We start from the raw sequence: 13,411 nt of genomic DNA on the forward strand, positions 1-13,411 counted from the left end.
CAGTTTGCACAACGATCCTGGCGTGCGTACCCAAAACTAGACCGAAATATACACGGAGGAATAAACACACTGTGGGGCATCGGTTCTCACACTCTCTCAGGAGGGAGAACAAACTTTGACACACACTTCACTTGACATACATGCGCACTTCAACTATGAATATGAGCGCATGTCATTGGCTCCTGTCACTTGTCATTAACACCACATAGAACAACCTTCTTACAATTGAGAGCATACATAAAGATAAAGATAAAGATAAAGATAAAGATAAAGATAAACTGTATTGATCCCCCATGGGGGGAATTTTTTGTGCTACAATAGCTCTAGAAAACAGGAAGCAGTAATGTAATTATTAAAAATAACAAGAAGTTAAAAATCAAACATATTTACATCCGTTAAATAAAGGGTGAAAAAATACAACAATAGAATAATAGAAGGTATTTACACTTCCACTTGTGGAAAGAGTTATTCTTATTAAAATTAAAAACACACAGTGTGTAGCATTATTGATATGAGTGGTGATGCTGTTAAAGAGTCCGATTAAACAGTCTGACGGCAGATGGGATGAACGACCTATATACGACCTGTATAGGGACCATATTTCCCTTTATGTCAACAAAGTAGGCTATTTGTTTGTGTTATTTCCAAGTTTAAACGCACGTCTCATTGGGGACAGTGGCGTTATTGGTCAACCAGAGGAATCCGTCACAGCCTGCAGAGAAACCCCAAATGTCATTAACGAAGCTCTTAATTTGAAAGAGCCAACCGGATGTTCTGTAATCCAATGACAGACGTATTATTTTGAAACTACTCCGGATGTTAATGTTTTGTAGTTAAAGTCAGACACAGAGCCTGTCAGCTGTTAATTCGGTTGTAAACATGCCGCAACATATTCACCGGTGAATAAGGTGGTTTACCGGGTGAACGGACGGTGTCGGTGGTGTTAGTGGGAGAATGGAGACTTTTAATAAACTAACCAGTATGCTGTTACACGCGCTGGAAACGGTAAGTCGGCAGCAAGTTCACGTTAGCAACATTTAGCTTCAGTTAGCTCAGGTGAAAAAACAAAGTTCAATAAAGTTACACAGTGAAGGAGGAGGACAGACAGGCTGACAGAGAGACAGACAGGCTGATAGAGAGACAGACAGGCTGATAGAGAGACAGGCAGGCTTACAGAGAGACAGGCAGGCTGACAGACAGACAAGCTGACAGAGACAGACAGGCTGACAGAGAGACAGACAGGCTGAGAGGGGCAGACAAGCTGATAGAGACACAGACATGCTGACAGAGAGACAGACAGGCTGATAGAGAGACAGACAGGCTGACAGAGAGACAGACAGGCTGACAGAGAGACAGACAGGCTGATAGAGAGACAGACAGGCTGATAGAGAGACAGACAGGCTGACAGAGAGACAGACAGGCCTGGCAGGAAGACAGACAAGCTGATAGAGAGACAGACAAGCTGATAGAGAGACAGACAGGCTGATAGAGAGACAGCCAGGCTGACAGAGAGACAGACATGCTGACAGAGAGACAGACATGCTGACAGAGAGACAGACAGGCCTGGCAGGAAGACAGACAAGATGATAGAGAGACAGACAAGCTGATAGAGAGGCTGATAGAGAAACAGACAGGCTGAGAGGGGCAGACATGTTGACAGGGACACAGACAAGCTGACAGAGAGACAGACAGGCTGACAGAGAGACAGACAGGCTGACAGAGAGACAGACAGTATGCTAACTCTTTCAACTAGGTTTTTATTTGGTAATTAGAGTAGCGTGACCGCCAAGCTAGCTTTAGCCAAAGTTTACTCAGCTCACCCAGGTGATGTGACTGTGCGACATGTTTACCTGCAGTAGGGTTGTGTCGACGTGGAGGAATGTGATCAGGTGTTCAGACATACTACAGGACAGGTCCTGGCAGGAGGGGTCTCAATTATGAGGAATTTAGATGACAGAGATTCCCCATTAAACTATATCAGATTCCTTCCAACTACATCAGTTTGACAAATCAAACAGTGTAGACTCCTGTCTGTCTCTGTACCTTTTTGTTCAGTAAATATTCCATCTGTCTATCTGTTTACCTGTCTATCCCTATCTGTCTTTCTATCCCTCTACCTGTCTCTCTCCCTCCCTGTCTGTCTTTCTTTTAATGTGTCTTTATCTCTACCTCTCTGTCTTTTAAACTGTCTGATTGTCATTACCTGGCTCTCTTTTTCTTTATTTATCTGCCCAATTGTCTGTCTTGCTAACTCTTTGTCTGTCTCTCGACCTGTCTGCATTTCAGAGGGAGCCTACAGTGGATCTGTTGGATTCCTTTGTTGATCACTGGAAATCAATAACCAATTATTACATCATGACAACAGGTAAGGATACACCGTACATTTTTACCTCCTGATCTGAAGTGTCTTAACTCTGTGTGTGTGTCTGCGTGTGTCTCTGCGTGTGTGTGTGTGTAGATGACAGTCTTCCTGTCAAACAGACAGATATCCCATGGCACCTCAAACAGATGTTGGACATCCTGCTGTATGAGGAGAAGGAACTGGTAACGCACACCTCACCTCACATGAAAACACACACACTTTAAATGCATACACTCACTTCTTTGTTAGTAGTACAGCTGGATTAAACTTCTATCTGATCTGGTTTGAAACCTGTTTTTCACATAAAGTAGCTCTTCATCACAACAACAGAGTTTCAGTAAACAAAACCTGAATTTGCTTACAGTCACTCTGCACCAGACTGGCAGACAGGTGACTCAGAGAGACAGACAAACAGGTCTCTCCTGTCAGTGATCTGATGTGATCAGACTGTATTGATCTGAATTCACAGCAGCACAGACACTGAGGAATTCACGTCACAGACAGAAGAAAACAGTGTGATTTTAATCAATCAATAGTAATCAATAAACAGAGTGAAAAATGGAAAATCTAATAATTTAATAATAATCAATAGACCGGGAGAAAACATGAGAATGTTTAGTTAAAGGATAAAGTCAATGCACATGTTATATACTACTGAACCTATAAAGTAAACTAACCCCAGAGCTGAACATTATTTAGAAACATATTAATGTGTTGATTTCTGTATTATAATGTATTTTGTGTATTGATTAATTTATGATGTACTATTTGCAGGGTGTGGAGCAGACAGGACCTTGTATTGAGTACATGCTGCAACACAAACTGTTGGAGACCATGTGCACTCTGGGAAAGGCTCAGGTAACAGTCGACCACTGTTTTATTTAACATTTAAGTTTGATGTCCTGCTCCCCCTCTGTCTTCTTGTTTAACTATCTTCCTCTTCCTCATTCCCTAATACTGCCCCTCCTCAGTATCCTCCAGGTATGGTCCAGCAGGTCTTTGTGTTCTTCACAAAGTTGTTGGCTCAGATGCAGAAGCCTCTGCTGGAGCTGGTCAGCGTCTACAGACCTGTTCAGGTAAACTTTTCACACAGTCCTGGCATTTTCCTGAATTGTCTTTCACACTGGGTACATACAGTGGGAGATTGTCAGTGTCAGACAAGCTTTCACAACTGTTTGGTTCAGATTGTGTGTGTGTCTTTGGTGGTGGGGGGTTGTCTGTCTGTCTGTCTGTCTGTCTGTCTGTCTGTCTGTCTGCAACAGTCATCAAGCTAAAGTGTATCTTTATGATTTGTCAAATGGACTTGACAAACGCCAGTATTTGCCAACCTGTGAATTTGAACTCTCTAATACAGGGGTTCCCAACCTTTTTTGGCTAGTGACCCCACCGTAGCCACTTCACAAAACTTCACAAAACTCTGGCGACCCCAGACATCCAAAAAAACTTACAGCATTTTACTAAAATACATTTGTTTTCAATCATGTTCTACTGTGTTGCAAGTAAACATTCATTTAGACCACATTGAGACTTTTTTGTATATATTATTGTGGACAGAGGAAGAAAGGCTGGGATGACATTTCAGCACAATGGATCATAGACAGACAGCAACTCTGCAAGTTCCTTGTTTTGGCATTGACTATGGCCCACAGTAGCCTGTGTTCAATATAATGTAATATACAATATATTTGTATTGATCAATAAATTAGATTTCCATGCAACCTCTCGCAGGTTCAGGACCCCAAGGTTGGGAAGCCTGGTTCTAATAACTGTGACGTAGCTGTAATAGAAACAGAAGCACAAACACAAAGCAGGATTAAGCATGGTTTGGGCTGCATTTGAAAATAATCCAGCTCCCTCCTGCAAGTTTGTGTGGGGGTGTGGATGTGTTTATAAGTTCTTTTGAGGGTAACAGCTGTAAAACAACACTCGCTCCACTCACTTTCTATCTATGTGGCTCTACCACAGATGTCTCTCTCGTTTGCGTGTAAGAGTTTCGGTTTAATAATGCTACTTTTAAACATACAAGTAAAGGAGATGATCCATGTGGTATCTAAAAGTTTCAGAACAGAAATTAACAACCTAACATCCTGACAAGGCTTGGAAATTTTCAGAAGCACGCTGCATCTGACATCCACTTTTTAGACCTTTATTTCTGTGTAAATCTTTATTCTGTTTTTCTTTTTAGTGTATTGTAATTCTGCATTTTACTATTTAATTTAAATTTAAAATGTATTACTATTATTAAAGGGGCTATATGTAACTTTTTACATGTCTAAATCGTTTTTTATCACCCATTAATAAGCAAACGGTTAACTGATGTGAAAAAGGAGATGTTCACTGTCTATCTGTGTTGCCTGTATAAAATGTTTCCCCGTGTCGTATTTTCCGCGAAAGCTCCAGGAAGTGACAGTTTATGCACGTCCTCCTCACTCCACTCCACTTACAGAGATCAACAGTACAAACTCAAAACACACTCCCGGTCTTGACCTCCACAGCCAGAGGCCGCCTTCCACACACTTCTATCTGCCCTAAGAGCTCTCAAAGGTGGACAAACTCATCACACACTCCTGCTCTCAGCCAGTGCCTGCAGAGACTGTCGTTTGTAGGATGGAGAATGAATACAGACACACAGACTCCTTCACAGACATTCACATGTGTATGACCACTTACCTCCTCTGTAAACATTATGATGGTAAATATCCAGTGTTTCTCGGCCGATGATGATGCTCGTTTGTGTACGTACGAGCACGCGAGGGAGAGCGAGCAACAGGTTACTGGTGCAGTTCGCCTAACGGCCATGCGGTATCGCTACAAATGCAGTATTTTTGAAAGTTACATATAGCCCCTTTAAATATATTTTAATCTGTTTGTGACATGCTTTGTAACATTGTTGAGAAAAGTGCTTCTTATATATATATATTTAAAGGTTATTATCAATATTAACTCTGCTCCCTCCTCAGAAGTTGATCCGTCTCTGTGCTCTTCCTGGTTCCAACACTGAGAAGGAGGAGGCTCAGTTCTTATTAGTCATCTGTTCCAGAGTCAAACAGGATCCACAAACACTCAGATATGTTTTAGAGGTAAAAGCTTTAAGAACAAATCTGAAACTTTATTATGAAATGTGATCTAACATGAAGTGTTTCTGTAACTTTTCTGTTGTAAACTTTCCCTCTTGTGTGCAGCTTTGTGTCTCTGTGAAACCAGCAGTAGACGCACCAGCCTCCGACCAATCAAAGCCCTGCATACAAGCCTCCAATGACACAACAGAATCAAAACAACTCACCCCCTCCAGCCAATCAGATTCATCCAGCTTCAACGCCGTCCAAGCAGAGTTTGGTCTGCTGACAGCTTTAATGCATCTTACAAAAAGTCAGGCAGGTCAACTAGTTAACTATGACTAACCAGTACAGCTCACTGCATTACTGTCTCACAGATTGATCCCATCTTTAACAAATAATCAATCAATAGTTGTTGAATATAAATCTTTAAAAGAAAAACATTTAAAAAAATCTTATAAATCTTATAATCTTATCTCAAATCTCTAAATTTGATGTGAACAGTTATATATATCTGATGTCTGATGTATTATGTGAACCACTCACCTAGATTGAACACCTGACAGCTTTGTGTGTAATTGTCTTTGTAAAATAAGAAAAAACACTTCAAAATTATCTTTAAAAAAAAAAAAAATATATATATATATATATATATATATACCAATAGGAACAGTAACAAACACCTAACAAACGAATGCAAAATCTATGTAGATCTATCTCGAATGCAAATGGCGCCTTCATGTTGATGTCAGGTTGTAATCATGTTGCCTTTCATGTCTCCTCAGAGGGCTTCTGTGTGTCTGAAAGCCCATGAGAGTCTGCTGCTGCTGTGCAGCCTGCAGTCTGGATCTTCAGGGGAGATTCTGTGTGATCAGACCCAGCTGGGAGACCTGCTGGCTGGCAGGCTTCAGGAGCTTTATTCCCTACTGCCTTTGGAGGGTCTGGATCCTGGAGAGGTGCGGAGCTGGCCTCGAACAGCATGGAGGTACACAATCAACACACACTGAACACATACACTAAGCAAGCAACCCACACACCCAAATATATTATATTATCTCTATTACATCAGTGCCTGGAAATTGAATTGAAATACAACATCATTCACTCATTGTATAAATAAAGGCCCTGTTAGTATGCAGACATATGGCACTATGCTGTTTATCATTATGAGAGCATTTCTGTGGTTAGAATGTACAAAGTTGGAAACACAGTTAATGTGAGCATGGTCAGTCCAACTTCATAAAGCCACAGGTCAGCTGTTATTATAGGTCACTGTGCTATTAGCTCTTATTATCTAATTTTCCTTCCTTTTTGTTGTTTTGAAATGTTACTTTAAGATACTCCAAAACCTTCAACGTCTTAATTTATTTCATTGTCATCTCATACAGTGTTCATAATGTTGTGAAATAAAAGTAGATGATGCTCAAACAGGGCTTCAGTCATTTAAAATGTCACAAACTGTGCGTGTCAAACTAGTTTCCTCTACAAACACTTCCTCTGTCCTTGTTGTGTTAATTAGCACTGTAGTTCTGTATTTGTTATTTTGTCTCTATCTTCATGTTAAATGTTTGCAATGTGTTGAGCTCTCAGAGCGATAGCTAGAAAAAAGTAACACATCCTAGGTCACTGCTGACATCTTAAATTTACATTTCTCCTCTCTAATCTTTCAGATACAAAAAGCCATTCTACTGTAGTGTGACAGTCGTACAGTAATAAACTTCTCTGTGTTCAGTTCTCAGTTCTCAAGCTCTGATCCCAAATCAGCATCTCCTGCTTCTGACCACATGACTAACTTCTTCTCCTGGTTGGACTTCCTGGATCAGCTAATGAGAGAAGCTCCTCAGGTGAACACACACCTTCACACAGTGTGAGATTATACTGCTGATAATACTGCTTAGTGCTTTAGATTGTACTGCTGCTCACAAGCACAAACCCAAAGCTTTCTCTCACTTGAAGTAGGCCAGTACTCCACACACTGCAATCATAGGTCAGTTATATTTCCATGTTATTGAAATACTGAGATAGTATGACGCCCCCCTGTGGTCAGATAAGAAAATAAATTGAATAAAATAGAATTAATATGACTCTTATATCTGTTAACAACACTGTGAGCATGGATTTTGTTTAGGGTGCTGACACAGTATAAATAAATATGTCCTTTATATTTTGAATGATATTTAATGATATTTTATTTTGTACAATTGTCAATACGGAACCTGTGCCCAATACAAATCGAAATATTCCACAAATTGTGATTAAAATCACTAATGACAATGACTGTTACAGTTCAGAACGACTCTGACCACACTTTTTCTTTTTTTTTAAATACTCTTTATTGAAAATTTTAATACAGAACACAATAATACCCCACCACCCCAAGTGAGACCACACATTTTTAAATCTTTGATATTTAACATATAATTCAAATTGTTTCATGCATACTTTAATACTACTAAACTTCATGTTTGTTTATTGACCCTCATCGCATCAGTAATAGACATATGTTGTTGAATTGATTGCAAAGCAGTACTTGAGATGATCTTAGGTGTCTAAATCAAAGTCTCTGAAGGCATGAAAAGATGTTGACATGAACAATACTATAACAGGATCCTCCATTGTCCACATTACAGCCATGATACGCAAACACATGTAAACACACTCCGTCCAACCCTGATTTATCTATACGGCTTATTCCATTCGGGTCCGGGATCGCAGCTGTCATTGGGCGAGAGGTGTGGTACACCCTGGACTGGTGTGCACACACTCAGAATTAAAAATGTGTCTCTCTACTCTAACACTTGGCTGTGTATATGTGTGTTTTTGCAGGTGTTAGCATTGAAGCTATCTCAGTGTGTTCATCAGCTCTGGTTATTGGAGTTGGTTCAACCTCAACTGCAGCACACGTGAGTCTACAAATCACAATATGTTTTTTATGAGGAGGGGTAGGAGGAGTTGACAGAGTGAGAGAATATGGAGGCTGTGTTGTCTCTGATGCTCAAGTGTGCTTGTTTGGTCCAGGTGTGAGCAGGTGGTTCTGGTCTCCACCTCCCTGCTCTGTGCCGTAGTTAGACTGGTCCAGTCCTCCTCCCTGTTGGATCAGCTGGTCCACTTCCTGCTGAAGACACACACTCTGACTCAGCTGCTGCTGCATCGCTGCGACCACATCTCAGACCAGGTGAGTCCAGCTACAAGGAGCCCCACGGGGACAAACTACTCTGTAGGTCACCTGTTTGTGAGAAGAAAAGCACAAAGCAGTCTGAGTGTGTGTCTCTGTCCTCAGATCAGCATGGCGTCACTTTGTCTGATGGAGGAGTTACTACAGAAGCCTCACATGGACATTTTGGACATTCTGGTGTTGAATTTCCTGCAGAGTCGCAGTTACCTTTCTATACCTACTACAGGTGTGGAAGACAGACCACCTGAGAGCAACGAGACCAACGATGATAGCGAGTGAGTCTTTATACTATGACACTGAAGTATAGGAAACTACATCACAACATGACATCACGCTGGATATCTTATTGAATCTATAGAAATATACTGTTCTAAAGGAGACCAAAGTAAGCACATCATGACAGGGTTTGTAAAAAGTCTGAAATCATGTTTTGTCAGGTGTGTCTGCAAGACAAGACAAGCTTACAAATTTCATATGCTGTTTTTTTTTTTTTTTTAAACCATCTCCAAATTAGACAAAAAAACACAATACCATGATGTTTAAGATTATGAAAGTGAAGTGAATAAAGTTTGTGTGTGTTGTCAGCGATCTGGAGGAGGACCCATTCTTTTCCGACAGCTTGATGTCTTCAGACAGTCAGCTGCTCCCTCCTCCTTTCTCCCCCTCAACTTCCTCTGCTCCTCCTTCTCCCACTGGACTGGGATCAGCTGCTGACATCGTCAACAGGTAACACAACACAAACACACACATCTGTCTGAACCCATCCACATCCGTGACCCCTTCCTAAAGTCTACTTTAAAACTGATTAGGCTTGTTGTTTAAAAATATTTCACGGCTGACTGTTTGAGCCCAAACATTAGCAGCTACCTTAAACAGCAGAGGGGTTGTGTGTTCTAGCTCACCAGGTTTCTATAATGTCAGTTTAAGAAATCTTTTTCACACAATCGACCAAAGAGGCTTGGGAGTACGTTTTTTTCATAATGTGGTGTGATTTTAAAGAATCAGCCTCAGTACCACTTATCTAGCCTATTATTAGTAGTGTGACATGAAACCATAGTAACAAGAATTTCTTGATTCTGCTGTAGAGAGGGGAGTTTGTCCTAAAACTTGCTGTTGTATTTAATACCATTTGAGTGTGACTACAAACTGAGTGGGGGTGGGCAGGTTTAAGGTTTCAGGAAAATATTGTAGCAAATGTAATGTCCCCTGAAATAATGTATACTGTGTGTGTGTGTGTGTGTGTGTGTGTGTGTGTGTGTGTGTGTGTGTGTGTGTGTGTGTGTGTGTGTGTGTGTGTGTGTGTGTGTGTGTGTGTGTGTGTGTGTGTGTGTGTGTGTGTGTGTGTGTGTGTGTGTGTGTGTGTGTGTGTGTGTAGTTTCCTGTGTTTAGTCCCTGTACAGGTCCGATCAGCTCAGCTGCTACAGGAAGGAGGATACGAATGTTATGTCCATGACGCTCACACACTGGTAAGATACACCACGTACACAAACAAACACGCACACATTAGACACAAAGATAGACCCAGCAGGGTCCTAATGCTGGCCTTCTTGTTCCCCTCCTTCAGATGACAGAATGTCAGTCTCTTTCTCAGTCATGGGATTGGCCGCTCAGTCTTCCTCCCTCCTCCTCAGGTGAAATGGACAATTTCTTTGAAGGGCATCTGCTCAGAGTTCTCTTTGACCGACTGGGCCGCGTCCTGGAGCAGGTACAAGCACCTGCCTGTCTGTCTGTCTGTCTGTCCTGAGTGATCTCTCAGTGACTCACCTGTGCACCTGTCTCAGCTGTATCTTTGGTGGTCTTGATGGTGTCTTTGTGTTTTCAGCCTTACGAGTTGAACCTGCAGCTGACTGCAGTTCTGTCCAGACTGTCAGCCTTCAACCACCCACTGCTGCATGAGTACCTGCTCGACCCCTACATACACCTGTCTCATAACTCCAGGTCACTCTTCTCTGTTCTCATCAGGGTAAGATATTGGGAAAGACATGTAGGTTGTTCACTGTTTCGGGTCAGAGCAGTCTACTATATACTATCTGTGTCTTTAAATAATATATATATATATATAAAAAAAAATATACTGTATATATATATATACACTAAGACCTCTGATCAGAGAGGTGTTGTTACTATTAAATTATTCGAATTACTTGTCTGATCTATTAATCTGACGGCCCGTCTGTCTGTGTCTCAGTTGATGGGAGAGTTGATGCAGAGGATCCAGCAGGTTTCAAACCTGACAGACAGACTGTTGAATGCCAGGAGGCACCTGCTGGGACTGGACCACAACACTGGGTAACTACCTGCTTTGCAGACCTTTGCATGTGTAATCCTATTTTCACTATGCTTTTTGTTCAGCAGTGTTGCCTTTTGTTTACCTGTGTTTGTGTTCTCAGACTGGAGCACCTGACCCTGCTCAAAGGAATCATTGTGCTTGAGGAGTTCTGTAAGGAGCTTGCAGCTATCACTTTTGTCAAAGTGCCTCTGGAGCAGCAGTGACTCCGCTGGACCAGAACTGACACACCGTGCACACCTTGAACATATGCATGTTTACAGGTACCCCTGGTTCTACGTAGGAAACTACACAGGAAACTATCCGATCCAAACCCTGAAAACATGTAGCAGTCAGCTGAAAAAGGTACAGCATTACTTACTGGAATAGGTACAGCTGAATGGACTGAGATTGAAAGGGTCTGCTGATTCACCAGGAAACCCAAAACCTTTTGATCATCTTCAGATGCTTGACCTGACTTTAACTTTTTGATGTGGATAGAGAACCTGATTGAAGCCTTTTTGAGCTGCAGCATTAACGAGGCAACCCTGAACTTGTCATTGTCTCGGCCTTTATGAACTTTATTCTGAGTAGTGTCTCAGTAAGAGCCTGCAAGTGCAGTTTTTAGTTATTTATGGTTTTAAAAAAAAAAGTCAATCAGGAAAAATGACACAAGTGACAAAAGTAGAGAATGTATTTAATTTAGGCTTTTGATTGAGACCTAATTATTGTTCTGATTCAGGAATAAATTCATAGGCAGGAGATCTTATACTGAACCCTATGTTAAAGCCAGAGCCCCTTATGTGTCTCATGACCCTCACTGTCTATGATAATGTGACTGCCTAATCCTCCTCTTTGCAGTCAGGGCTAAATGTCGGTTAAAACTCATTTTGTTTTACAGTTTTATCCCAGGTGGGAAGAGAAGAATATAAATCATAAAGATGCTCTCATTAAGTTTGCTTTAATGGATATAACTCATTAATGCCTTGTGAAGCTCCCTTCAAAATGCTGTTCTTCGTGAAGTCACCTTTATCTGTGTTGCTGCCTCTGTACAGGTGAGTGACAAGAAAGTGTAGCTCAGAGTGCCTAATAGTCTGACCTTAAAACAGATTTATATACCAAAAATAGTATTTAATTAAGGTTATGAAATCAAAAGAAATAGAGCTCCTTCTGTGTATTCCATCAAATAAAAACCCAGACAAACTTTTTTGTTATCTCTGTTAACTTTGAAAAAACATCTCAGAAATGTATTTAGTCTCTAACATCGTGAGGAGGTTCAGACTGAATGAGTCTGAATAAACTGAGAATATATAAATGATGTATTTATAATGTGAGTCTGACTGTTATCAGCCTGCTGAAGTGCTGATACGTTATGTGCCAAAATGTTTTGAATGTGTAACCTTTAATTTGATGGATTTTGAGTTTGAATACAAACTACAATATATTGACTTTAAAGGAAAGGTGGAATGAGAATCTGTGTTATTCTACTGATTGAACCCTTCAGTTAGAAAATGAACTGAACTGTCTTATCATGTTTTTTAATGTGATCATTTAAAGAAGTTTCTTACATGTAATAGCAGCGAACTGTTGCTGTGATGTGTTTTATTTTCTCTTTTTTTTGTTTGTTTGTTTGAGTTATTATTTAAAACCGATTCAAGGAGGCGAGTTATGTCATCAATACAGTTTGATTTGTCCGTGTGATAAACTAAAACCAGAAACATTGGAACTCAATAAATTATACTTTTTCATGTCAAACATCTGTCTGGTTATGTGTGGATAGAGGAAGGCAAAGGTTGAATGTGATAACACTCAGTCTGTCTGTTTTCAGCTTTTAAAGCTCCTGTGAGGAACTCTGGCTTTGTGTCAGACTGCTATTGACCATAGGGTACAAATTGTCTTTTTGCTGATTTAGTACATATGCAAAGGTTTTTTTTTGTTTTTTTGTTTTTTTCTAACATAATTATCTTTCTCTGCTTGTTTTTAACAGTCAAGATATTTCACTCATCAGTAATCTTTGCAGTGTGCAGTTTATCACTTTGTCTGACACCTACCCTGCAGCAAAGTGTCCATGCATTACATATATAACTATGTTTCGGTTGTTATTGTAGGTCATAAAGATGTATCAGCATTCATTTCAGCATGTTTCATAACCAGTTTAAAATTCCTCACAGAAGCTTTAAACTTTACTGAACAAGCGATTACAGATATCAATTTTATAATGTTCATTTTAACCAGATACATTGTAATTCCAATGAAGCTCTGCAGAAACGCTGAAAAAGAAAATATTATATTTAAACCATTTAGTTATCTACATGTTGTTGGCGTTTTACTGTAAAAATATATCTTAATGTATCTACTGCTGAAATAGTGTGCATCAGCTGCAGTGTAAATGAAAACAAGAAGAGAAAAATGCTTGTCTCTTTATTTATTTTATATTTTTTTGTGGGATAAATCAAACTGTAGTCTGTCAGTTATTTATAACTGAAGTATACTTATTCTTAATTTTGATGTCAGTTGTCAGTTATGCCTGTTTACGGTTTGGTGTATTGGTT

General features: G+C 40.2%; 1 protein-coding gene across 1 annotated transcript; it reads left to right on the forward strand.

The window, feature by feature from the left end:
• Positions 1-808: 808 nt before the first annotated feature.
• On the forward strand, positions 809-13,158 carry fhip2b (FHF complex subunit HOOK interacting protein 2B). The gene is made up of 18 exons (XM_061038191.1): positions 809-1,005; positions 2,287-2,365; positions 2,459-2,544; positions 3,137-3,220; positions 3,334-3,438; positions 5,323-5,442; positions 5,545-5,736; positions 6,204-6,403; positions 7,151-7,262; positions 8,245-8,321; positions 8,437-8,593; positions 8,699-8,868; positions 9,179-9,319; positions 9,969-10,059; positions 10,158-10,298; positions 10,416-10,556; positions 10,782-10,882; positions 10,984-13,158. Exons 1-18 carry the CDS (start codon positions 955-957, stop codon positions 11,084-11,086), a joined length of 2,151 nt encoding a protein of 716 aa, XP_060894174.1. The 5' UTR covers positions 809-954; the 3' UTR covers positions 11,087-13,158.
• Positions 13,159-13,411: the final 253 nt, after the last annotated feature.

The sequence above is a fragment of the Labrus mixtus genome, chromosome 5 (genome assembly GCF_963584025.1).
Source record: "Labrus mixtus chromosome 5, fLabMix1.1, whole genome shotgun sequence".
Lineage (NCBI taxonomy): Eukaryota > Metazoa > Chordata > Actinopteri > Labriformes > Labridae > Labrus > Labrus mixtus.

Excerpts from the sequence above, each read along its gene's own strand:
- fhip2b (XM_061038191.1), top strand. The coding sequence starts at position 955 with ATGGAGACTTTTAATAAACTAACCAGTATGCTGTTACACGCGCTGGAA. Across the intron at positions 3,221-3,333 it reads GCACTCTGGGAAAGGCTCAG|TATCCTCCAGGTATGGTCCA; the intron begins GTAACAGTCGAC and ends GCCCCTCCTCAG. Across the intron at positions 8,869-9,178 it reads GAGACCAACGATGATAGCGA|CGATCTGGAGGAGGACCCAT; the intron begins GTGAGTCTTTAT and ends GTGTGTTGTCAG.